Source organism: Saccostrea echinata, unplaced genomic scaffold (genome assembly GCF_033153115.1).
Source record: "Saccostrea echinata isolate AGI-Se365-2 ecotype Australia unplaced genomic scaffold, CSIRO_AGI_Sech_v1 ptg000015l, whole genome shotgun sequence".
Taxonomy (NCBI): domain Eukaryota; kingdom Metazoa; phylum Mollusca; class Bivalvia; order Ostreida; family Ostreidae; genus Saccostrea; species Saccostrea echinata.
The window spans coordinates 11,399,498-11,425,729 of record NW_026889764.1 but is presented as its reverse complement, the minus strand read 5'-3'; the positions used below and the strand labels follow the sequence as shown (position 1 = coordinate 11,425,729).

Genomic DNA, 26,232 nt, shown 5'->3' with positions numbered 1-26,232 from the left:
ACGGGTGAATCAGCCCATTCCACCCGTTTATATCGTAAGACATATATTTATGGGGAAAAACCTGTGTTTTTCATTGACACCACTTGCGTGATCAATGAAATGGGTGAAATCAATAATATTGTGACGTACTTATACTTTCTAACATAAAATTAAGGATTACAAATTAATTCCAATATTTATTTTAATTTCCTTTTTTATTTTACTTTGTTTATTGTTTACTCTATATTTTCTATAATTATACTAGAATGTTTCATTTTAAATTCATCATTTTTATTGAGCACGTAGGATATTGAAATCATGCCCCCCCCCCCCAAAAAAAAAATAAAAATAAATTAAAGACCAGGCTCATATTGTACTCTGAACATAAAGCTTTAAACTTATATCTGTAAAAGTTTTGGATCTTTCCCTAATCACTGCTGACATCGTTTGTCTCGGTATCACTGTCATGGGTAATATAAAGATTAGCGTTAATTGCGCTTTGATTGAATTCAGTCTAAATCTAAATCGGAGAAAATCCACAGAATTTTTTGTTGTGGATGTTATTAATCAAGCGCGGGTTGAGTCAGTGGTAGTGTGTATGTACGGCACAGGTACAGTCGCAGATGTTGTATATCAGGCACAGGATACAGTCATAGATATACAAGATGTACGCTGTAGTAAATGTTACTTTTTAGAGATTATCGCGATCCATACAATGGATTTAGGCATAATCAAGCTTACATATATTTTCCGCGATATATTCACTAAGCTAGTTATCGTTACCGTTTTGGCGATTACAGTCTTCCATAAAGTAGATTTATTTAAAATCAGAAATTTTCTTTCCTCCATATTAACACATTTCGTATTTTTCATTAAAAAACAATCCATACTTAATTAACAACATATAGTTTAATACGTTGGACAATCCGGAAAATCTTGCTCTGACATTCCGTTTTTGATATTAGTGAGCAGGTACAGCCATGGATGTCCGGTACCAGCATTGCCGAGTACAGTTGCGGATGATAGCTGACAGCCACTGTTGTGTTTTTCAGATACTGAGGTCGAATTTTCTCTAACCTGGCGTAGTGTAGTAACCTTTGGACTTCCGGTCAAAGAACTGTCATTCATGTTTATGAAAAGCGTGAGCCTGATGAGTCGTTATGTAGTGCATATTTGCATCTGCAACTCTCCTTTACATTTATTTTGAGAATTCCCATCAAGAACAATGAAAATGCGTGCTTTCAGTCATTTTAAGGAAATATTGGCATCACATCGGGAAAAGAAATAAGGATTTTATTTTTCGGAATGATAGTGCAATACTTATGATTAACAGCAAATATTTTATTAAACATTCAATTTTCGATTTCTGTAAAAAGGGCTCAAAATCAACTTCCGGTAATGGAATGAAAATCAATTAACTGTTAAATTACTGATTTGTCAAAGTTGAAGATGTCCTAACTTTTTAAGTGCAAAGTTATTAACCTGTATATAATTTTCCCCTTAAAATAAGGATGTTGCGTTTCTTTTGCGTTTCTGTATATTTGGATTTGAAAAAAGAACTCCTCTTTTTTATACTCTGTATGGTAAAATTGGTCGTCACTTTCTACGATTTCTAGCCTTTCCTTGCTGTCAAAGGAGGTGCAAAAAAGTAAAAACAAAAAGGGTAAAAAAGGTACGTTTTGGTTAAAAAGCCATTTTGAATGTATTGTTCCCTGAAATTGGGTTTTGTACTTATCAATGTTTCCGTAAAACCTGATTAAAGAACTGAATCTGATTGAGATAGCAAATACATGTTGAGTTTGACATTATATAAACATTCTGATATAAACAATTCTAACTTTAATACCAATCAGATATTAAACAGATGCTGCTGAAAATGAGCACGTGACTGTTGAAAAATATATCAGCTAAGGTTTTCCAAGCGATACATTTTCTGTACATAATCTTACTACAATTAGACAACTGAAATGAAGTTCATACCAAAAGCGATAGAAATAATTATCCTTTTTGGATTAATGGTCTGTATGGCTTTCGGAAACGTTTTACCTAATGGTGATAATTCAAGTTCTTTGACTGAACCATCAAAGGATAAATTGCTAAGAAATGCTATCGATCAGTTGTATAAAGAAACTATGATTCGGCTTGAAATTGAAAAGAAGTTACGTCTCTTGACAAATGAGATTTCAAATCTTAAAACTGAAGGAGAACACAATGGACCATCTACCCAAGAAAATAAAGGAGACATTTTACAAAGTAAGATTTTTTTTGTTTGTTTGTTTTTTTTTCTTTGGATCGTTCGTTTATTTATGTATTTATTTGTATTTATTTATATTTTTTTCTATTTATTTTTTTTTAATTTCATTTCATTTTATTTATTTGTTTATTTATTTTTGAGGTTTTGGTATTTTAGGGGATTTTTGTTTTGTTTTTGTTTGTTTGTTTATTGGTTGGATTGTTGTTGTTGTTGTTGTTGTTGTTGTTTTGCAATTCTTTAAGCAGATGAGTTTTCATTTTCCAGACAGCAATTTATCAAATTATCTAATTCTAGCCAAAGCTAGTATCTTCTTAAAGGTATTTAAAATGCCGGAAATGAATGAAACAATGTGTTAAAGGTTATAATATTATGCAAGGCATTATTTAATGTTTAAAATTCTTTTTGTGTATATTGAAACTGGCATATATTACTCAATGTTTTTCTTATATTATAGCACATAGAAATTATGGATATTAAAACGGGGGGGGGGGGGGGATTAATATCATTTCTTGATGTATTTTTTTAATAATTTGATTTCATTGATTTTTTTTAATTTAACATTAACAATACTGCATTTTCATATTGGATGTAAACTGAAGTATAGATAATTAAGCTTTATTGGGTTTTTAATCATATGCTTAGAGCTAGTGTATTTAAATATTTGTACTTTTTTGAAACAATCATTTTTCCATTACAATATTTTTAAAAAAAAAAATCATTAGGTAATTATTTAGAAAAACATGTATGTATTACTTTCCCTTCTCTTGTAGAAAAATTTGGATATGGATTTTATGCATATGTGTCCAGTGACCTTACAAATCCTGGTGGTCAACACACAATTGTTTATGACGACATTAAAACAAATTTTGACAATGCATACAACCAGTACACGGGAATCTTTACGGTACCAAAGGACGGTCTTTATTCGTTTACCTGGGTAACACGCGTTCAGTGCAGTGAAGCGTACACTAGTGAACTAATTGTCAACAAAGATGTGCTTGGTAGTACATATGCTTACTGCGGTTGGAATACCGTCACTGGAAATGCCATTGTAAAAGTGACAAAGGGCGATGCAGTATTTATACGTACCCGACCAGGTGTTGGAAAGGGAATGATTAGAAGTAATGAATATGGAAGAACTTCTTTCTCTGGGTTCATGATCAATTAAGATTCAAGACATACAAAAGAATAATGCATGCATAGTTTTGTAAGAAAATATTTACGACATTTTTTTTGTTTGGAAATAAATGCAAAAATAAAGTGAGTGTACTTTCATTATCATTTGATTTGTATTTCATATTTTTATTGTTCCTTCTTGCAATCGCAAAGTTATTGTTTTCTGAAACTTATGAAATCATCCTTTTTCTCCGTTGCAGTCACAAAGTATAAGAGTACTACTTTTAATGATGATATAGATCAAATACGTACCGACGGAATTGCAATGATAATTTTTATTTTTACATATCTTTTCATTCATTTTGAATGTTCAGTCAGTATTAGTCTTGCGAATTAATGTCAACATATTTGTTACCTATGATTGGATTACCTGGCTATTAGACATATGATGCTCTTTGATCATGTGTATTACTATTTTCAAATTGAAGCTCAAGTTGAGGCTACAAATTGCAATGGTCTTCTTTCTTATTTCAGCCCAACTGCTTCATCTTCGAAGTACTTAATGGGTATAATTAGACCAATATATTTAATTATACAACAATTATTCTTTTAAACACCCTTGACAAACCTTTACAGGTAAATTCCTGAAGATGTAAAAGATTTATGTTGTTCCTGAGATCTTAACAGCACTAACCATTTTTTTACTGCACACAATCTAAATGGAACAATATTTCTTTTACATGTCATTATTAATGAAGAATTAAATTATATTTCTCTACACGTGGTGGAAATGTTGACGAAAAATAGCCTACACGCTATTGATAAGAATACATTAAAGTTAATGCTATATTACTTTAGAGCTGCTTAATTATGAATAGAAAGAAAAAAAATCTTAATAAAATAAAGGTTTGTTTTAAAAAGTTTTCAGTCACAAGGTTAGAATGCGTGTGTTTATGTTGTGAGAAGTGCATATGGATGACGCAGCATCACGAATATATTGCCAGACCGACTAGATATTGATTGTCATGGCAGTAAGATTGAGAGTGAAATAATTTACAAGCATACTATCATGTGATGCTTCAGGGATGAAAAACACCTGCAAAATTTATCATTATTATGTATTTAAACAGCTGGAAACAGCTGAGAAATAACATGCATACATAGCGTGCTGTAATTGGACAATGTAAATAAAACGCATTCCTGTAGAACAGAAACAGACATAACAAGATGTGTGAAACACTGATGCCCCTGGTAGCTCATGGCGAAAGTTACAGTTTCTCCATGTCAAACTCCAAGTCCATGGTCAAAAGGTCAAAATTGTTGGTATTAAAAGAAAGGTCTTGTCACAAGGAACACACCTTTGAAATGCAACACACCCTTGAAAAATAAATGCCCCTGCATCAACCATTCAGAAATTATGGTCAAAGTAAAAGTTTTCAAAAGTAGGTCCAGCTCAAAAGATCAAAATTGTTGGTACCCAAGGGAAGGTCTTGTCACAGGAAATACGCATGTGAAATATGAAAGCCCTAGCACCAACCATTCGAAATTATGGCCAAGGTTAATTTTTTTTTTCAAAAGTAGGCAAAAATCAGGTCAAAAAAGGTCAAAATTGTTATTACCCAGAGAAAATCCTTGTCATAAAGAAAACATGTGTGAAATATAAAAGCCCTAGAAAAACCATTTAAAGGTAAAAATGTCAAAAACATTATACCCAAGGAAAGAACTTATAACAAAGAATACAAATGTGAAGTATGAAAGCCTTATCATACACCTTTCATAAGTTATGACCAATGTTAAAGTTTGGTAAAGTTTTGCAAAGTGGGTCAAACTCCAAAAGTCAAGAGGTCAAATATGTTGGTACCCAAGGAAAGGTCGTGTCACAAGGCATACACATGTAAAGTGCAAAAGCCTTAGCTCCAAACGAACAAAATTTATGGGCAAGCTTACAGTTTTTGCGGGCAGACAAAAAGACAGACAGATAGACAGACGGACGAACCGAGCAAAAACTATGCGCCCCGAAATTTCGATTAAGGGGGTGTAAAAATGCAAGGGTGTAAAATTTTGCAGCCCAAGAAGGCATAAATGTTAATAAAGATCATGCTAGTATATATATATATCAGTCGTCTTTATTTAAATGCAAAGCAACTAATGTTGAACAACGTATTATGACGTCACAATGTACATACAATAGAAAGACAACGTCATGAATCAAAATTGCGCGAAAAACATCTGAAAAGATTGCGAGAGTTGCAAAAGTAATCAAATGATACATATATTTGGACTCTAAATAATGTAAAATAAATTATTCCATATAAATAAACATATTTATATATACAATGCACACACGCAAAACTGTTCATATAATGGTTTAGGGGCAATACTGCTCACTTTTGTTTATACCATATATATATATATATATATATATATATATATATATATATATATATATATATATATATATATATATATATATATATATATATATATATATATATATATATATATATATATATATATATATTGCATTTTAGTAATTTTTTGTTATATGTCGCAATTTCTATCGCAAAACACGCATCGTTTGTTTCAACCCATATTAACTGCTTTTACAAACATGAAAATCATGTTAAGCTTTGTATTATTAAATGAAAAATAAATACATATTTTTGGTTATACATGTATTTGGATTTGTAAAAACAAATCCTCTTTTTATACTCTGTATGGTAAAATGGGTCGTCGCTTTCTACGATTTCTAGCCTTTCCTTGCTGTCAAGGGGAGTACTTTTTCGTTAATAAATCATTTCGAATGTACTTTTCCCTTAATTTGGTTTTGTACTTTCAACCTTTCCGTAAAACCTGATTAAAGAACTGAATCTGTTTGAGATAGCAAAACCTGTTGAGTTTGACATTATGTAAACAGTCTGATATAAACAATTCTAGTTTTAATACCCATCAGATATTAAACAGATGTTGCTGAAAATGTGCACGTGACTGTTGAAAAATATATCAGCTCTTGTTTTGCAAGCGATACATTTTCTGTACGTCCATGTAATCTAACTACAATTAGATAGCTGAAATGAAGTCCATACCAAAAGCGATAGAAATACATGTAATTATCCTTTATGGATTAATGGTCTGTATGGCTTTCGGAAACATTTTACCTAATGGCAATAATTCAAGTTCATTGACTGAACCATCAAAGGATAAATTGCTGCTAAGAAATGCTATCGATCAGTTGTATAAAGAAACTATGATTCGACTTGAAATTGAAAAGAAGTTGCGTCTCTTGACAAATGAGATTTCAAATCTAAAAACTGAGGGAGAAAAACCAGGAGAATCATCCCAAGAAAATAAAGGAGACATTTTACAAAGTAAGAATTTTTTTTTTTTTTTTTTTGTTCTTTCGTTTGTTTGTGTTTTGTTTTCTTTTCGTTTTTGTTTTGTTTTGTTTTGTTTGTTTGTTTGTTTGTTTGTCTGTGCTTTTGCTGTTTTTATTTTAGTACTACGGTTTTCATTTTACAGACAGGAATACACATGTATCACGTTAAATCATTCTGACCACAGCAATCTTCTTAAAAATATTTAAAAATGCCTATATATTTTTTTAAATGAATGAAACAATGTGTTAAAGTTATTAAAGATTATACAAGGCATCATTTAATGTTTAAGATTTTTTTGCGTATTTTGAAACTTACATATATGCCTCAATTGTTTTGTTATATTACAGCACATAGAAATTATGAATATTAAAACAGGAAAAAATCGATGTCTAATTAATTGAGATCCGTTCCATAATACTTCATTTGTTTGTACAACATTACATTTGTTTTCGTTCATATTTTGAATTTTTCATTTACTTACTGCATTTTGTCATATCAGATGTAAACTGAAATATAAACAAGTTTTATTGGTTTTTTATGCCCCCGTATCGAAGATTCGGGGGTATATAGTTTTTGCCCTGTCCGTCCGTCTGTCTATCTGTTTGTTTATCTGTTTGTCTGTTTGTCCGCAAAAAATTTATCATTGCCCATAACTTTTGACTGGTTGGAGCTATGGCTTTCATATTTCACATGTGTATTTCTTGTGACAAAGCCTTTCTTTGGGTACCATCATATTTGACCGTTTGACTTGACCTTGGAGTTTGAACCAGTTTTACAAGATTTTACCCAACTTTAACCTTTGCCATAACTTTTAAAAAGTTAGGGCTTTCATTCTTCACAGTGCAATTCCTGTGACAAGACCTTCCTTTGGATACCAACAACTTTGACCCTTTGACCTTGACCTAGGAGTTTGATGTACTTTTGAAAAACTTTAGCCTTGTCCATAACTTTTGAACGGTTGTAGTGAGGGCTTTCATCCTTCACATGTGTAATCTTTGTGACAAGTCCTTCTTTAAATTTGGAAACCAGCAACTTTGACCCTTTGACCCTGACCTAGTAGTTTGGCCAACATTTGAAAAACTTTAACCTTGACCATAACTTTTGAACGGTTGGTGCTAGGGCTATCATACATCACACATGTAATCCTTTTGACAAGACCTTCCTTTGGATGCCAACAACTTTGACCTTGACCTTTGAGTTTGACCTATTTTTGGATAACATTAACCTTGGCCATTACTTTTGAACAGTTGGTGCTACGGCTTTCATTCTTCACATATGTTATCCTTGTGACAAGACCTTACTTTGGATATCAATTACTTTGACCTTTTGACCTTGACCTTGGAGTTTGACCTACTTTTGATAAACTTTGCTATATCTTTGAACGGTTGGTGCTAGAGCTTTCCTATTCTACATGGTGTTTCTTGTGAGAAGGCCTTTTCTTGGGCACCATTAATTTCGACCATTTGACCTTGATGTTTGACTTACCTTTGAAAATTTTTAACCTTCTCCATATCTTTTAAATGGTTGCTGGTAGGTCTTTCATATTTTACAGGTATATTCGAGACAAGAACTTACATTGGGTACCAAAATATTTGATTTGCATTTGAGAAAGTTTAATCTTTGCTATAAGTTGCCATACGGAGGCATCAGTGTTTCACAAACACATCTTGTTATCATGAGTATTTAAATATTTTTCCCTTTTTTTAAAAATCCATTTTTCTATTGAAATGTTTTTCAAAATAAAAAAAAATTGTAAGGTGTTTGGAAAATCAACTATGTATTACCTCCTCTTCTCTTGTAGAAAAATCTGGATATGGATTTTATGCGTATGTGTCGAGTGACCTTACAAATCCTGGTGGTCAACACACAATTGTTTATGACATCATTAAAACAAATTTTGACAATGCATACAACCAGTACACTGGCATCTTTACGGCACCGAAGGACGGTCTTTATTCGTTTACCTGGGTGACACGTGTTGAGTGCGGTGAAGCGTACACAAGTGAATTGATTGTTAATAAGGATGTGCTTGGTAGTACATACGCTTACTGCGGTTGGAATACCGTCACTGGAAATGCCATTGTAAAAGTGACAAAGGGCGATGCAGTATTTATACGTACCCGACCAGGTGTTGGAAAGGGAATGATTAGAAGTAATGAATATGGAAGAACTTCTTTCTCTGGGTTCATTATCAATTAAGATTCAAGACATACAAATGAATAATGCATGCATAGTTTTGTAAGAAAATATTTACGACATTTTTTTGTTTGGAAATAAATGCAAAAATAAAGTGAGTGTACTTTCATTATCATTTGATTTGTATTTCATATTTTTATTGTTCCTTCTTGCAATCGCTAGTTATTGTTTTCTGAAACATGAAATCGTCCTTTTTCTCCGTTGCAGTCACAAAGTATAAGAGTACTACTCTTAATGTTGATATAGGTCAAATACGTATCGATGGCATTGCAATTGCGAATGATGAAAAATAATTTATATAATAATTAAATTGATGGATTTTTATAAGGAATCCGGCATATTTTTTTTTTTGCAAAGCAAGTATTATAATGTTAAATTTAATTAATACAATTACATGTTTATTAACATTAACATTCTTTGAATTTGGTTAGTTTTGGAAATATCCGATCTTTATCTTGGAAACTATAACGACAGAATGTCATTTAATCATAATCTTAAAAAAATTTCCAGATTATATAACATATTACTTTGTGTTCATAATAAAGTTTGCAACTTCAAATTTTTATTGCAAGTTGTACTCCATTTTGAGAATAGCTGAAACTATTACATCACTTATTACATCATCAGTGACTTCTCGATATGGTAAATTGTCTGATTTTTGCAATATCATATTTTAAGATCAATATAATTTTTTATGGTATTTTGGTTTGTTTTTTTTTGTATCATGGTATCAGATTATGCCCACTTAGGTGTTTGACATACATTATGTATTGTAACATAGCTGTAAAACGTAGGAGTCCCGAAATGCTTCACAGTACATGCCTTGTGAATAGAATTCATTTGTATAAGTAATAATTGCAATTCCTTGTTGTTGCATATGATAGCCATTGTTTACGATGAATATCAAAATAAACAACTTGTTCTTAACAAGAAGCTTCTAAAAGATTTTTTCCTATTTACATTCCTTATTGTGGCCCCACCCTTCTCCCCGCGGCCATGATTTCAATACACTTGAATCTGTATGAACTGAGCATTTTTGAATGTTAATATGACAAATCGTGGCTATGATGATATTGATGTGAAGATTTCTTTCTACGTATTCCTACAAAAAAAATCTTTGCAGCATCTCAAGTCTGTGAGCTCAGCAGTCTCTGATCCAACTTTTGCACCAAATCCAAATGAGATGTGGCCCCATACTGTGTGCCAAGATTTTTAAAAAGTTAAAATTTGAACTATCTGGGGATACTTCCATTTCAAAAAAAATTAATAGTCCAGGCCATCCTGTTATGAAGAAGATTTCTTAATATACATCTGTATCTTTTCCAGTGTAAAAATTTAATTCTTATTGCTGTCCCTTCTTACTCGGGGGCCATGATTTGAACAATCTGAATTTGACTATGATTTGAAATTTGAATCTGCAGTACCTGAGCATGCTAGCATATTAATATGACTTATAATGGCTTTCCTGTTCTTGAGAAGAAGATTTTAAATAAATTTTCCTATATGTATATTGTAAAAAAAAATTGTTGCTCTTTTGTTGCCTCCATCTACCTCTTGGGGTCTCTATTTGAAAAGAATCTACACATCTACCTGAGGAGGCCTAGACGTTAATATGACCAATCCTACCATTCCTGTGCTTCGTTAAATTGAAATAATTCTCTCTTACATCTTCCAATTGAATAGATAAATCGAATATTGAGCCCCATCCGTTGCCAAAGGGTCTTGATTTAAACCAATTTGAATCTAAACTACCAGAGTATGGACAGTACTCCCCAAAATGACATCGACAGACCTATCAGTATCTCGTATGCCTCTCTCACGCATCCGTCAAAGCCCTGCTTCTCTTGTGCATGGAGTTCATTAGGACATTCATCCTCCTCATGGGGATGCCATAACACTCTTTCAACAAGGTAGTCTCTAGTTTGTCGAGAGTAGCAGGGGCATTCCAAAGCCCTCTTTCCCTACTGTTCAAAGCCGGACGGTGGCCAGTTGTGTAAGTTAGCGATATTGATTACTAGAAAGTCTTGACAAACTCTGGCAACATGGGACCAGGGTAACTATGCTGGAAAATAAGCAATACAATGCACACGTTTGATAGGAACTCCAAAAACATACGAGCTGGAAAAATAATCTTTCGCTCTCGGTTTCGTCCAGTTTCTGAATGAATGTGCCGATTATAATTGCCTACTGTTTTAACTGCAGTTTCAATGCTTGTTATATGCCAATTATGCAAGTGGCAAGATGAATAACCATAGGCCTGCTTTGACGTAAGGTCGGTACGGGCGGAGGGTAACTCTCAAACGAAAAGATCATGGTGGAAATATTTACAATGAACTGCCAGTCTTTCAATGAATGCATCATATTCAAATTGACTGTAAATAGCAGAAAACTATGCGTATACATCCAGAGTATCTGGTGGTATGGCCGTCCGTCGTCATCATCACTCTGCACGTGTTTTTGGCTTTCTGCCAATTTCCCTACGTGACGTCACACATAACACAGTTGAGTAATTTGGGAACTTATCCTGGTGCACAGTTACTAAGACAATCTTCTGACCGTTTCCCACATTTTTGGCCATAAAGTTTTAAGAATAAAAATAAAACATTATGTTACCCGGTGATTCTTGTTTCCTTCCGTAAATCCAGATGTTAAACTATTATCCCCTTGTGGCCCCATCCTACCCAAAGGGATAATGATTTTCACAGATTTAAATCTATTCTTCGTCGTAATGAGATTCATCTTGCCTGGTTTAGTATATTTCTTGAGAGGAAGATTTTTAAATGACCCTACCATATTTTTGCCGACTCTTTGCTAAGTTTTATTGCATTGGACAGGTGGCTCTTAAGAAGATGAAGAGAGGTGAAAAGTTTACAAAATAACGACAGCGACGACGACAACGACAATGGACAAATTTCGTTCAGAAAAAGCTCACCGTAGCCTTTACCACGGGTGTGCTTAAAATTGAATATAAAGTATTGTGCTTGAGTCAGTTGGATGTTTTCATGCCTATCATAAAACATCCGTATCCGACCAGGTGTTGGAGATTGATTTTTTAAAAAACAAAATATGCAGTAAGGGCATGTATGAAAATTCAACAGAAGTTCAGGTGTGTTACTTTTCCAAAATTCATAATAATTAACAAAATAAGATAAATATATTTTTTAACTTACCAATTCTGTTTTTATTTCATCATGTGCGGTTTCATTTATAATTAAGTAGTCAGAGTAATATTTGGATCTGAATTTCTTGGGCGATCATTTTGATAGGAGAAAAATATAGCCTACAGTTTCATATTCTAGCAGGTTGTAAAATACCTGCAAAATTTCATCCACGGAGACTGGACTTCTGCGAAACATAATTGTTACATTAAATATTGTTTCATTAATATTTCAAATCTTAATTTAACTTAGAATATAAACCTTAATTTTAAACAAGAATTAAACATTTTATAATGTTACCAAAGAACAAAATTCTGATTTATTTATAGCTTAACGGGTAAAAAAACATGAAGTCTATAGCTAATTACCGTTCAATTACCCTTGCATGTCAAAGTTTCATTTATCACACAAGTTTCTCTACATAATTATGCTTAACCTCGATCCTTTTTGACATGTACACAAAAGATTCACTTGGCAGTGAATTTCTAATAATTGTTTACACATGAGTTAAAGAATAAATTAATACAGAAAAAACAATGAATACGAAAATGAAGGAAATCTTTTATTGTATAACTACAGTGTTGAAGATCCCCAGCTTTCAATTTTGTAGTAGTAACAATTATCTTTAGGACTGGGTAAAACTTTGTTGCACATCTGCTTATATTTCAGACGGATTTTTTGTTTCTCAGATGATTAAGACTAATGTTATTATTTCCTGAATTGAAAAGAGATATTCTGTAATCTAAATGGCCCATTTACTATCAGAATATGCGAGACAGTCACCATTTATTTTATATCAAAGATTCTACATACAATTGGCAGCTTTTCATGACATATATGACTGCATAATATTGTTGGGAATATATTATGCATTCTTATAGATTTTTATATATAGAATTTCAAATACCATCTAGAAGAGATAAGTTTCTGTGCTCATCCACATAACAGATGTAACAAGAGAAGTCGATATACTTTTAAATTAGCTTATAGATTGACCATCGATATTTAATTTATCGTCTCTAACTAGTGATGATGTATCACCTTACCAAGTAACCTGTGAATTTAACACTGACAGAGATTTAAATCAGTAGATTTCTACCTAGGTTTCTAGCTTTTTATTTTACGATTGAGACATGCGATATATTGGAGGAGATAAAAAAAAAGTTTGCATTCCAAAATAGTTCAATCCTTTAAAGTGTCGTTTTTTTTAACGTCTTTTCCCCTTTTGCGATGTGTAGATAGAGGAACATATGGTTTCGATTTCGTGGCTAATTTTGATAAGACATTTTCACAAGTAATATCAAAAGGAATTATCAAATATACGAAATCTTTCTAACATAAAAAACTGCCATAAATTAAAATCCACATTTAATTTAATTCATTTTTGTGATCAGTGTGATGTTCAATTCTCGGAGATACTCTAGTGGATGAATAAGGAGTGTTATGCCTACCTATAACTGTTCAGATCCAAATAGTATTCCAAACGGCTATTATTTTGGTGATAAAACATACTATCAACATGACGACAAGGTCTACTTCATCTGCCATTCCTCTTATAGCCTGGAAGGAAATCCAACACTTACTTGTGATGGAGGAACAGGAAACTGGTCAGGAACGTATCCAACTTGTTCTTCTACTACAACGACTTCAGCAACCACAACACTCGCTTATGAAGGTATAATTAAGTCCATCAAAACTATCTATCATCTCCGTTTATATATTTCTTTCAAACTTTAGAAGGATTTCAAATCGATACTTGAAATTTACATTTTAATTAGAACAAATTTCTCTAGAAAAAACGGAAAGGAAACTCTTCTAATGCTTGATCATAACATTTGTAAGAATAAAAATCTTAATACATTTTTTTAAATGGCATTTTGAGACAATCACTAATAGTTAAATTATAAGGATAGATAAAGATATATGACCGTCATAGATATGAGGAGTACAATATTTAATTTCCATTTTAGATTGAAAATATTGCTCTGATATACTGGAATTTTGCTTTTAATGTTATCCTTTTCTAATTTCATATGAATGAAATACCTGTTAATTTTGCCACTTTTATCAGAAAATAGACAATTTCTTTTAATTCAATATGATAAAATTCGATCTTCCTTTTATTTTTATGATCTTCTTAGAGAGAGAGAGAGAGAGAGAAAATTGTGGTTAGTTTAAAAAAAAAAATTATATTATTGAAATAGGCCCCTTCATGGTTGTTAAGGCCACAGGAATTAAACATAAATACTTAGTTTTATCTTTGAAAGTGACAGATCAAAAAGCTTATGTATATTCCAGCGTAATCTCAATTGGATATTATTACCTGAAATATATTCATGTACACAGAAAAAATCGTTTCTGATAGATTTTTTTTTATCAGCATTTGTATATTAAAAGTATAAATCAATAATCACATGTAACAGAGAGACGATAGATCAAATAGTGCAAGGTTTGATTCATTTCTCTCTCTCTCTCTCTCTCCAGCATTAAGAAATACAGTAAAAACCACAAACTAGAATGTTGATAAACATTTTATAGGCCTAGGAGACATATTCGTATTTACTATGAGCATCTTTTGGTGCTTTTCAGGCAGCAAAAATGACTACGAATTGTTTTTGGTAGATGCCCATTAAAAAGTAATTCATAATGTGTTATAATTTGTTTTAAAATTTCAGAATGGTTATATGTTGGAGTCGGAGTGATGTCGTTCCTGGGATTCCTGTTAATTCTCATCGTCCTTTTACTATGCTTGAAGTTATGTTATCGGCTTTGCAGGTGTGTACAAAACACGTACAAAACACAGAAAACTGCATGACGTTTTCAAATTCTTTAGATGCTTTAGGATAACAATGTTTGTGATAAAAAGCAAGTTTTAAATCATAGATAAAAATTTTCATACACAGACATCCACACCCCCCCCCAAACATCCCCCACAGAGAGAGAGAGAGAGAGAGAGGAGAGTGAGAGAGACCTTTGTAATATGTAATTATTATCAGGGAGAATGAGATCCGGCTCAGTGGTTCTATTTATGTGTTTATTTGATGTCTATGAGCGTCAAACATTTAAATTGCCCAGACGTTAACAATACAATAGATCTTGTTCTTTGTTACTTAAAAGTGCTTTATTACATGTTGATAAACATGGCATTAATATTCAAAGTCTTAGACAAATGACGTTTAAAGCTACCATACTTCTTACACATCTATTTCATATTTAGATATTTTACTAGAAAAAGACGTTAATGGTAAGCTAACAACAAAGCTTTATGATAAACGTGATGACTTCAACTTTTCAATTTATTTCACTTCTCTTCATCTTCTCCAGAATCACCTGTCCAACTTCCCTTACTTACATGTATGTAGCGATATACTCTTATCACCTGCATATGGGGTTTATGTCTCTCAGTTGATTCGACACGCAAGAGCATGTTCTACGTATGAACAATTCTAAAACGAGGCAAGCTATTGACAAACAAGTTGATTAAAAGTATCGTTTGAAGTCATCATTTTGCGAGTTTTATGGTCAGTACAATGACATTGTCAGCACATACAACCTATCATTAAGTCAAATGCTGACTGACGTTTTTCATACCAATTGTTAGGCCACACTGAACTGTCTACAGAATTTTCCGTTTTTTTCTCGATCATGACAATGAGCACACGGCGGGTGTGGCCGGTCGGTAGGGGATGCTCACTCCTCCATGAAACCTGATCCCACCTCTAAATTTTGAGGTCCATGTTTGCTCTGCTCCAAATTTGTATCGTTTCATTGGGCTTTCGAATATTATCTTCATATTTCATAGCAAGCTCAAAATTCCATTGAAACAATATAAATCGAGAGCAGAGCAAACAATGACTTCTAAAAACATAGAGGTAGGATCAGGTATCATGGAGGAGTAAGTATCCTTTGTCGACCGGTCACACACGCCGTGTGCTCCATGCCCTGATCGGTCAAACGGAAAAACCCGTAGACTATTCAGTGTGTAAATAATGGCCTAACAATAAGTATGAAAAACGTCAGTCAACATTCATCTTAATTTTAGATTGTATTTGCTGATAAGCAGAACTTTCGAAATGATGACTTCAAACGAGAGTAAAATATCCAGATATGAAACAGATGTGTCAGACTCTGTGGTATCTTTACTTTAAACTTTATCAAAACTTCATCAAATGTCTTAAAGTTTGCGAAAAACCGCACATTTTAGTCGGTACATAGAATAAGTTACATCAACAAATTTCTCAGATCTTCAATTTAATTTCTTTAAGATTTAGAATACACAAAATTGCGATAGTATTCCCAATTAATGAGGTGTATTAAGTAATGTCATTAAGTAATGTCTCTGCTATATATTATTAAAAGCGTTGAAATCTTTGATATCTGGGAACAAATGTGCAAATAATGTTCATGGTACAAAACTTTTGTGTGCAAAAATGTTTTTTCTTTACAATATAAATTTGTAGTGTTTCTCTTTAACAGAAACATTGAATATTGATTGTTTACTTGAATTTAACTTGAAGATCATTTTTACATGTATGTATTTAACAAGCTTATGCTTATGCTACATGTATGAGGAATAAACAGTAGGGAAAAAAATTCTAAGGATTTGAGATAACATAACAACATACCTTATTTCCTTAAGACTTTGCCTTACTGTTCATTTCTTACCTACTGAACAACTTTATTCTACTCGAAAATATTGGATATACTGGATGCGATGGAAAGATACAGTAAATAAGTTGATTGAATTCTCGGTTGTACTTGATATATCTATTTCCAATTTGTTTTAGGAAACGTTCAAGAGTAAGTGCACTTCATGGAATCGATGAGGAGGTGGACGTGGGATGCTGCTATGCTTGCTGCACCAGATGTTGTCTAAAATGCTGTAAATGTTGTCGAGACGACACTGACGTCATTCAAAGAAAACCATCGAAACCGAAAACGAGGCAACCAAAGCAAAGTAGTAATCAAACCTACGATTTATCACCAACTTCTACTGCTGCTTCCGAGGAAAGATCAACTTCGACTCAAGTAATGCAGAAAAGGGAGATTAAACCCGCAAAAGAGATTATAGCCTGGAAACCACACTCAAATCCACTTCGGAATATTAACACCAGTACTAAGTAAGGACAATAAAAAGTGCCGTACTGTCTGTTAATATACTAACATTAACATTTTAACTATTTTATACTCTTTGTTTTTAAATACTTGTCAAATTGTTCTCTTAAAATACTATATGTTAGATGTACATATGGTGTATAAACTTTTCATGAACAGCATATTTCTATCCACCCCTTATGTACAACTGAAAACAGGTTCCATTGTGAAAAAAGAGGTTTAGATTATGCTTCATTTCAAAGCAAAGTCTTCTTTGTCATAACGGGAACTAATGGATTTATTTCACTATCAATATGAAGAAAATATATTACATAAATGATGTTCAGAATTATTGTAAGGTGTGTAAAGTGTTTGATGAAAACGTGTACAAAATGGCCTCTACTTATCTGCTTGATTTGACACTTCTTAAGATGAATATGCATAAAAATAAGTTAATATTTACATGGAATTAAAACCATTGCTAAAAGTAATTGCTACTTCGAAACGATTCGTGAAATAATGTGTTAAAATCAAGCATTTATGTTTACACAGACTACAAAACAACCTCTTATTTGAAAAATCAAGTGCATTAAATCGAATAAAGTTTTAACAAGATGTGTATTTTGCATTTAAAAGTTTCCGATAAGTAACGAGTTTTGAAACAAATTTATGTACATGTTGCACTTCGTTATTCCGATTTGTTATAATTTTATCTCTTAACTGTATGTTTAACCCATAGAATAAAGAAAAGGGATCATGAAATTTTTTGCATGACAATTTAAAAGTTAACCAGTTGACGTCATTTCCTAATACCTAGTGTCAGTGCATTCTTCCAGGTGTCCCGAAATAAATCGATGTAAATCTGATAGCAGTACATTTTGGTTTTATTTGAACAACGTTCTCTCTCTCTCTCTCAATATTCGAAACAATCCCAACTATCTGATTATAATCATTACATGTACATGTATATCGGTTTCGTGATTTTTTCATGAATACATTGGCATCCCTGTGTAATTGTCATCATTAAATGTAAAATATAAAAAAAAATTTGCAAATTAAATAAAATCATTTTCTACGAAAGCCTATTAGGATCAAACTACGGTAAAAAAAAAAAAAATTAAAAGGCGTTATAACGCCTTTTCAAAAGGCGTTATAACGCGAAAAAAGGCGTAATAACGCCTTTTGAAAAGGCGTTATAACGCGGAAAAAGGCGTAATAACGCAAATAAAGGCGTAATTACGCCTTTCCAAAAGGTGTTATAACGCGAAAAAAGGCGTTATTACGCCTTTCCAAAAGGCGTTATTACGCCTTTCCAAAAGACGTTATAACGCCTTTCCAAAAGGCGTTATTACGCCTTTCCGAAAGGCGTTATTACGCCTTTCCAAAAGGCGTTATTACGCCTTTCCAAAAATTTATAATATAATTTATAATATTAAAACTACATGTATAATCTAAATATTGCATAAATAAAGATGCCGTTGGTTCAATCTTTCATATATTTACTATTTTAAAATAACGCTTTTCCATTTTTGGATACAACTCCTTTTCAAACAGGCCGGTAGTACGAATGTGAGTGTTGGGGGGGGGGGTCCCCCTCCCCACTTTTTGGGAGAATAGTCTTGCTATAGTTTAAATATAAAAAATATCATTAATTGATTGCTTGGTCCCTTAACATTTTGTTGCAGTATGGTTAAACTCGGGCTAGTCATTGCATTAAAAAAAAGTTTTACCGAAAAATTAGAAAAAAGTTTCCCCTCAAGTTTAGGCAGTTTATTTTTTTTCGGGGGGGGGGTGTCTTGTTTTTTTGTTTGCTTGTCAATTTTATGGGACCCCCCCCCCCCCCCAGTTTAAAAGCACGGGCCTGTCAAAAACATAATAATGGCCCTTCAAAAGGCATAATAACGCCTTTTTGAAAGGCGTATTAATGCCTCTTTAAAAGGCGTAATAACGCCTTTTTGAAAGGCGTAATAACGCGTTATAACGCCTTTTTTCGCGTTATAACGAAAGGCGTTATAACGCCTTTTAAAAATTTTTTTACCGTAGTTTGATCCTAATAGGCTTTCGTAATTTTCAAGAAACTCTATTACATCTCACGTCATATAATTTTCGAATATTTTGGTAATTTATAGAAAACAAAATTCACATGAATAATTCAGTTACATTTAAATGATCCTAAACTCCATTTTTTCTAATTAAATAATTAAAACTTAAAATAAATGATGCAATAAAATCGTTTGCTATAGTTGGTAAATAATACTGCATTGAAATATTTTGCACATCAGCAATCTAGATTGTGTACTCATAAAACAACCGTCTAAGATTAAGTGGCATACCCCTCATCTAGAGTAGTCATATTTATATATACATGATCTATTAAGCATGTAAGTTTGTTGATTGACGGTTTTCGCCTTTCACTCCGGTTCCATCCTCTGGTATTTTAAACTCATAAAGTAAGGAGTCGCCTGATAAAGCAGGATATTTAAACCCTCCAGCCAGGCTTCCTACCCTCTAAAGAGTATTTCCAACCCAACAGAATTGACAGAGACTTCACTTAGATACAGCAGGCTAAATATCGGGTACATTTATATCGAGTTACAGAGCAACATTCCATAACTTATTCAGTTTCGTTGGACATTTTGCATTCGTGTAATCTTTACCCAATTTTCTTTAGAATTGTAATATATCTTTTGTTTGATCAGAGGATAAAATCTGTTTAGTGATTTAATTTTTTTTCGGATAGAATTTCAAATATCGGAAGTTTGGACTTTTTTTGATTTGTAAATATAGACTTCACCAATAGATGTGACGTTTGGTATCTATAGAAAAGGATTTCATAAAAGTGCATGATGTGCCTTGGAAGGAGGTATATTTCGGTACAACTGGAAAATTAATTTTAAAAGAATCCGTGAAGAACAATTCGTAAGAGCGACTTTTTCCTTGTAAGATGTCTGCCTATAACTGTTCAGATCCTAGCTCTATCTCGAATGGCTACTATGTAGTAGATAAGACTTACTATGTGGACGGGGATCAGGTATACTTTGTGTGCCACTCCTCCTATACTCTGAATGGGAACCCCGTATTTACGTGTGACGGGACCACTGGGAATTGGTCGGGAACATACCCAACATGTTCCTCCACAACCACAACAACTGCGGCTCCAGACTATGAAGGTACAGTCTTGTTTTAAGTATTTGTAGAATACTATTTTTAATAATTTCCTTTCAGGTTTTAATTTTACGGTGTATACAATAAAATATTTAATGAAGAGAAGAAAAAAATCAGAATTAAATATGTACTAGCGAATGAAGACATGGAAATCTAAAGAAAAAATGTGGAATAAAAAGACACAAGCGAAAAATTTTATTGGACTTACTATTCTTATGCTTGGTTATATATATATATATATATATAGAGAGAGAGAGAGAGAGAGAGAGAGAGAGAGAGAGAGAGAGAGAGAGAGAAATTAAATCTTTGAAAATATAAATCTGCTAGAAGAAACTTTCTTCCTTTCTTCAGGATAGTTATACTGTCTTTTTATTGCCTAAATTGCTTTTCTTTTCTTTTCTTTTTTCTTTTTTTTATCCATTTTTCAAAATTTTATTAATTGTAACACGTTTTAGTTTTATACATTTTAAAATCTATACAATTCAAATTTCAATTGACCTTCCTTTATTTTTATAGTTAATTTAATGTTCAATTATTGAACTATGTTGTAAAGCACTTAATATGATTGGCTAACAAAAAATGTTAATCGTATACCTATCGTTGATATTATTTTTAAATGTTGGAAATTTTGATGTTTGTGTGTTTTTGTTTTCGTTTTTTATTTTGTTTTGTTTTGTTTTTTTTGGGGTGGGTGGGTGGGGGGTGGGGGGGGTGTTTTTGTTTGTTTCTGTGTATATTTTTTTAAAAGAAAAATCCTTATTTTCTTCACTTGCTATTGATAGTAGAAGAATGAATTATAAGGAATGAATTTAATGGATACCCAATTTATAACCATAGCTTGACTAGTCTACACTTGATTATATAAATTGGTTTGCGGTTTATGAAGTGTAAACTCTTCCAAACCAGAACAAACCAGAATATAATTAAACTTGGGCAACTTTTAATTTCATTCCTTAAATTAAAATGTAGTCTTTAGAGTCCACTCATACATATCTATGTGCTTATGATAAAAAAGGGTACTTGTATCAATTTATCGTCAACACTCAGAAAAGATCAAATAATCTAACTTTATTCTGTTTTATTCCGTGTCTGGCTCCTCTGGTCAACAAAGTGGCGATAAACGATCACAAAGCCTCTCCTAATTTTAATAACAGCCCTCGAAGATGAATGTAATTAATTGATCATATAAAGAATTTAAAATATTTGTTTAAGGGCCATTCTCCAACAAAACACCTCAGCATTTACGCAATCTCCGTACACAAGTCCTCTCATTCACTATTTTTCGTTATAAGAAGTACGTCGTTCAAACACTACTTTTAAAGCTTTCAAAAAGGCTGACAATTTTATTACAAGTTTCATTGCATTATACAACCTTTTGAAAGAGATTTAATTTGGTTGCTTGACGTTGGTTATTCTGAAAGATTTCAGCTAGTATTTTATTATGTCAATATTTCTTCTGCTGTCAATTGGTTTACTGCATAGAATGTTTTGCGTTTGCCATATTTATCAGCTTAATTCAAATTCATCTTTTTTTCTATCCTCTTTTTGCATCTATGAAAAACACAAGTCATTTTTCATCTTTGGTAATGTTGCAGATGATCTGTCGAAATTGTAAATGATACCCGAGACCCATAAAAATTGATTATTTTGACATATTTTAATTAAAAAAATTATCTTCTTCCGGCAAGGCATGGGTACGCTTATTTTCAGTATTGTGTAAAATTAAACAAAATAACAATTACAGATAATTCTGTAGTCAAAAGATCAGACATTGATTAAACTACAAACAATTTAGCTGTTCTCTGATTGCAATTGCTCTGGCCTTGAATTTAACGTAATGTCAATTATAATTTGGATACTTTATTTATTGATTGATTTATTTCAGAATGGCTGTATGTGGGAATCGGAGTGATTTCATTTATTGGTCTCATTCTCCTGCTGATCTTACTTTTACTGTTCCTGAAATATTGCTTACGTCTTTGCAGGTAAAGCATTAATTTTACCTTTGGAGTGTTTTTTTTTTCAAGGGAGTATCCATGATCTTGTATATTCATAAAAAAATAGTATCATTATATGAATGAGAAATATGTTTTTGTTTTTAACAAAACCCAAGGGTCACAAAGCTCACCTGAGTCTCCTCGGAACAGTGGCCCCTAGCACCAGGGACCATAAATTGAACAAACTTGGATCTACACTATTTTAAGGATGCTTGCATAATGATTTATCATCATGATGACAATGTAACAATTGTTCTTTACAGGATTTTTTTTTTTTAATTTATTTTATTTTATTCTCTATTGTGTCCCCTCCTTATCCACGGCAATCAAAAACTTAAATCTACACGATCTGACATTTTCATATTAATATCCTAATCATGGACCTTTTAATCATGAAAGGAAGATTTTATATGATTTTTCCTATATATTACCTTGCAAAACTTTGATACCCTATTATGGCCCACCCTATTCCCCAGGGACATGATTTGAACGAACTTTATAACCTGCACTGCATAAAGATGCTTGCATATTAATATCACTAATAATTGCACTGCTATACTGGAGAAGAAAACACTTAAACATATATATATATATATATATATATATATATATATATATATATATATATATATATATATATATATATATATATATATATATATATATATATATATTCCCATGTTAAACTTTAATTTGAATCCCTATAGTGGCCTCACCGTATCCACCGGAGGCCATATGTGAATACATTTGAATTGAATCAGTACTACCTATAAAACCTTGCATATTAATACATGTATCACTAATCATAGTCCTGCCATTCTTGAGAAAAAGATTTTTAAAGAAATTTCTTATATATTCCCATATAAAACTTTGATCCCCAATTGGGCCCCTCTATCTCCGAGGTTGCCATGATTGAACAAACTATAGTCTTCGCTACCTGGGGTTACTTGCAAATTAATATCACTAGTAATGGTGGTCCTGTTGTACTCTTGAGGAATACTTTTAAGCATATGTTTTTTGATATTAAAATGTTAAACTTCAATCCGCTATTTGGACCCTACTCTGTCCCCGAGGGCATTGATTTTAACAAACTTGAATCTGCACTACCTGGCGATGCTTGCAAATTCTGAAATATCACTAATCATTGTGCAGCTGTTCTTGAGAATATTAAGATATTTAAGGATTTTTTCCCTGTATTTTTTCTATGTATAACTTTCATTTTCTATTGTGACCCTGTCCTACCCCCGGGTATCAAGATTTGAACAAAATTAATCTAAATCTACACTATGTATTGAGGTTTTAACTTTCATCTTTTCTGACCTTAAGCTAGCGGATCTTGAGAAGATGCCGCTAATTTTTCAATAGATCTTATTTATCTCCCGTTGATTGAGGGCATGGCCCTTCATTTGAACAAATTTAAATTCCCTTCACTTAAGAACTATTTGAACCAAGTTTGGTTAAAATTGACCCAGTGGTTTTGGAGAAGAAGATGAAATTGTGAAAAGCTCTTCACAACGACAACGACTACAACGACAACAACAAGAGACAACAGAAAAATGTCGATCAGAAAAGCTCACTTGAGCCGTCAGCTCAAGTGAGCTAAAAATCATCCTTTTATAGACTTGATAAGTGTTTTTCAGTTATCTATATATACTGTGATTGTAGGAAATGGTCACGCGTGAGTGCACTCCATGGAATCAATGAACAGGTAGAGATCGGCTGCTGTTACGCTTGCTGCACTAGATGTTGTCTCAAGTGCTGGTCGTGCTGTCAGGAAAGCGGTGACGTCATAAACGAGACAGGAACAAAATCGAAAGCAAAACAAGTTCCCAAACAGAACTATACCTCGTCAAATTCAAATTCGGTATCGGTGATTTCAGAAGAAACCGTGGAAACATCGGTAACACCATCCTTGATTAAAAGAGAAGTGAAGCCGGCCAGAGAATTAAACACATGGATGCCACACACCCATGGAGTTAGAAACAACAACACCAGTACCAAATAATGGGATGTGTTATTTATACATTAAATTGTATGAAAGAACTGCCCCTGAAAGCAAACTGATTTTTTAAACAAAGAACAAGGTGTTACTTCACTTTTTTTTTTATTTCTTGTTTAAAATTTTGCTTATTCGCAAATACACGTATTGCATATTGACGACATAACTTAAAGATTATGTGAAGTTTCTCCTAACGGGGATTGTGTACTTAAATTATAGGGTAGAAATGTAAATAGTGTAATAGGCTACACATCTGTACTGTACTGTATTTGTGCCAAAAAATATACTGTGATAAAGATTTGCTTTGAGAATTTTTATTTATTAGCAATTACTTTGTTAATTTCTTTTTATTGAGATGTTAATCAAATAAATGTATATCACTATAATTGCTGCATTATTAATTAATACCTGTAAAATAGAAATGTTTTAAAATATTTCTGAAGTAAAGGCATGCAAAGATATGCAAAACATGGAAATTATATTCAAAATACATATACATGAATAAGGCATTATCGGGTCGCGTTCTTAATAGTTTGCCACAATGGGTGGTCTTTGGGTGATCTAAAATGGTGTCTCTTCTTTCGAATTCTTTTAATAAATATACATATTCTGTAATGATTAACGGCATTAGGTAAGGTGATGCTAGGATTTTCTCCTTAAATAAATGTGTCATTTAATAGATTTTATTCATTGCAAGATTAGTTTTTTAAGCAAGCTGGATAAAATGTCAACACCGGTTAACTTTCATGTATTGATATTCAAAACGATTGTTCAAGAATTAATTGCATGACATGACTCTCTAATGTATGTTTTATTGAAGAAAAAAATGCTTTCAAGACAGAGGTCGATGTCAACAATGCAATTTCAATGTCTGTTATCACGTAAACTAATCGTGTTGCTTGAATACATACATGCACGTACATCATCACAAATCTTGAAATATCTATTTGAAAATTGTCATAAATTATCACCTCTTTTCTTTTCAGAAAGCTTTATTTTAAATATTTGAGATGTTGGGAGGCTCCATTTAATCGTAATATGGACAGCGAAAATACAGGTAGTGAAGAGGAGTCCAAACAAATGCTTCTTAATTTGATTTCAAAATCATAAAATCGATGTACTTTCTTAAAGGGTTATCAAAAGACAGCGAGCGATCGGATGAGTGCTGTGTTATTAAAACTGGTATATTAAATATTTAATTTGTCTCCCGTATGACCGTTTAAGTTAAACTGGACAAAAAATTTCAGTCAGTCTGGAGAATTGACCGTTTTGAAACTTCACAGCAGCGCTATTTATCGATCCAAATGTTGTTGTAATTGTAGCCATTCGTTTATTTGTTTTAGAATACGGATACCAACTATAAATACACATGAAAAAAATATTTCTCAAAAAATAATTTTGCTATAATTGTAAATTGTTTCAAATAAATTTCGTATTTGAAGGTGTATAAAGTCCCAATTAATTGCACACATTTACACATGGTGTATAAATTTTACACTTACGCAGATTTTGCATCCGGGTGTATTTTGGCCCGTGTAAAGAGGGGGCAAGATTTGCACATGAATATTGTTACTCCTAGTGCAAAATAAACATCTAGTCTGACTAGGAGCAAATTAACTTTCACATGCAAGTAAATTCACAGCAATGTGAACGTGTAGCAAAATTTACTCACATAAGCAGATATTAAAATTGTCTATTTTGTTGTTGCTTTATGTTGTTAAAATTCGAAAATTTGGTACATTAGAAGGAACAGCGTTCTTTTGCTGTGTTTCTAAGATCAAATATTTTATGCAGCATTGAACAAGAAGTGGCGAGGAGAAGGGCGTGTAAAATTTACACCTGCACAAATGTACACTATAGCGCATGTGAACGGGCCTTATATATAATGATTAAAAAT

The 26,232-nt window shown here is 32.5% G+C and overlaps 4 protein-coding genes across 4 annotated transcripts; all 4 read left to right on the top strand.

The window, feature by feature from the left end:
- The first annotated feature begins 1,924 nt into the window (after positions 1–1,924).
- LOC133187616 (uncharacterized) lies at positions 1,925–3,473 on the top strand. Its single transcript, XM_061323036.1, has 2 exons — positions 1,925–2,232; positions 2,956–3,473. Exons 1-2 carry the CDS (start codon positions 1,947–1,949, stop codon positions 3,399–3,401), a joined length of 732 nt encoding a protein of 243 aa, XP_061179020.1. The 5' UTR covers positions 1,925–1,946; the 3' UTR covers positions 3,402–3,473.
- A 2,964-nt stretch (positions 3,474–6,437) lies between these two features.
- Positions 6,438–9,031, top strand: LOC133187529 (uncharacterized). Its single transcript, XM_061322933.1, has 2 exons — positions 6,438–6,717; positions 8,528–9,031. Exons 1-2 carry the CDS (start codon positions 6,477–6,479, stop codon positions 8,923–8,925), a joined length of 639 nt encoding a protein of 212 aa, XP_061178917.1. The 5' UTR covers positions 6,438–6,476; the 3' UTR covers positions 8,926–9,031.
- Positions 9,032–13,335: 4,304 nt separating this feature from the next.
- LOC133187530 (uncharacterized) lies at positions 13,336–17,993 on the top strand. Its single transcript, XM_061322934.1, has 3 exons — positions 13,336–13,755; positions 14,756–14,855; positions 16,868–17,993. The coding sequence occupies exons 1-3, from the start codon at positions 13,524–13,526 to the stop codon at positions 17,202–17,204; spliced, it is 669 nt and encodes a 222-aa protein (XP_061178918.1). The 5' UTR covers positions 13,336–13,523; the 3' UTR covers positions 17,205–17,993.
- A 1,539-nt stretch (positions 17,994–19,532) lies between these two features.
- On the top strand, positions 19,533–24,681 carry LOC133187532 (uncharacterized). Its single transcript, XM_061322935.1, has 3 exons — positions 19,533–20,344; positions 22,225–22,324; positions 24,002–24,681. Exons 1-3 carry the CDS (start codon positions 20,119–20,121, stop codon positions 24,339–24,341), a joined length of 666 nt encoding a protein of 221 aa, XP_061178919.1. The 5' UTR covers positions 19,533–20,118; the 3' UTR covers positions 24,342–24,681.
- Positions 24,682–26,232: the final 1,551 nt, after the last annotated feature.

What these genes read in the sequence shown, in the direction of transcription:
- LOC133187530 (XM_061322934.1), top strand. Translation starts at nt 13,524, where the DNA reads ATGCCTACCTATAACTGTTCAGATCCAAATAGTATTCCAAACGGCTAT. An exon ending in CACAACACTCGCTTATGAAG is followed by an intron (nt 13,756 to 14,755) that starts GTATAATTAAGT and finishes TTAAAATTTCAG; the next exon opens with AATGGTTATATGTTGGAGTC. An exon ending in TTATGTTATCGGCTTTGCAG is followed by an intron (nt 14,856 to 16,867) that starts GTGTGTACAAAA and finishes AATTTGTTTTAG; the next exon opens with GAAACGTTCAAGAGTAAGTG.
- LOC133187532 (XM_061322935.1), top strand. Translation starts at nt 20,119, where the DNA reads ATGTCTGCCTATAACTGTTCAGATCCTAGCTCTATCTCGAATGGCTAC. An exon ending in TGCGGCTCCAGACTATGAAG is followed by an intron (nt 20,345 to 22,224) that starts GTACAGTCTTGT and finishes GATTTATTTCAG; the next exon opens with AATGGCTGTATGTGGGAATC. An exon ending in TATTGCTTACGTCTTTGCAG is followed by an intron (nt 22,325 to 24,001) that starts GTAAAGCATTAA and finishes CTGTGATTGTAG; the next exon opens with GAAATGGTCACGCGTGAGTG.
- LOC133187529 (XM_061322933.1), top strand. Translation starts at nt 6,477, where the DNA reads ATGGTCTGTATGGCTTTCGGAAACATTTTACCTAATGGCAATAATTCA. An exon ending in TAAAGGAGACATTTTACAAA is followed by an intron (nt 6,718 to 8,527) that starts GTAAGAATTTTT and finishes CTTCTCTTGTAG; the next exon opens with AAAAATCTGGATATGGATTT.
- LOC133187616 (XM_061323036.1), top strand. Translation starts at nt 1,947, where the DNA reads ATGAAGTTCATACCAAAAGCGATAGAAATAATTATCCTTTTTGGATTA. An exon ending in TAAAGGAGACATTTTACAAA is followed by an intron (nt 2,233 to 2,955) that starts GTAAGATTTTTT and finishes AAAAATCATTAG; the next exon opens with GTAATTATTTAGAAAAACAT.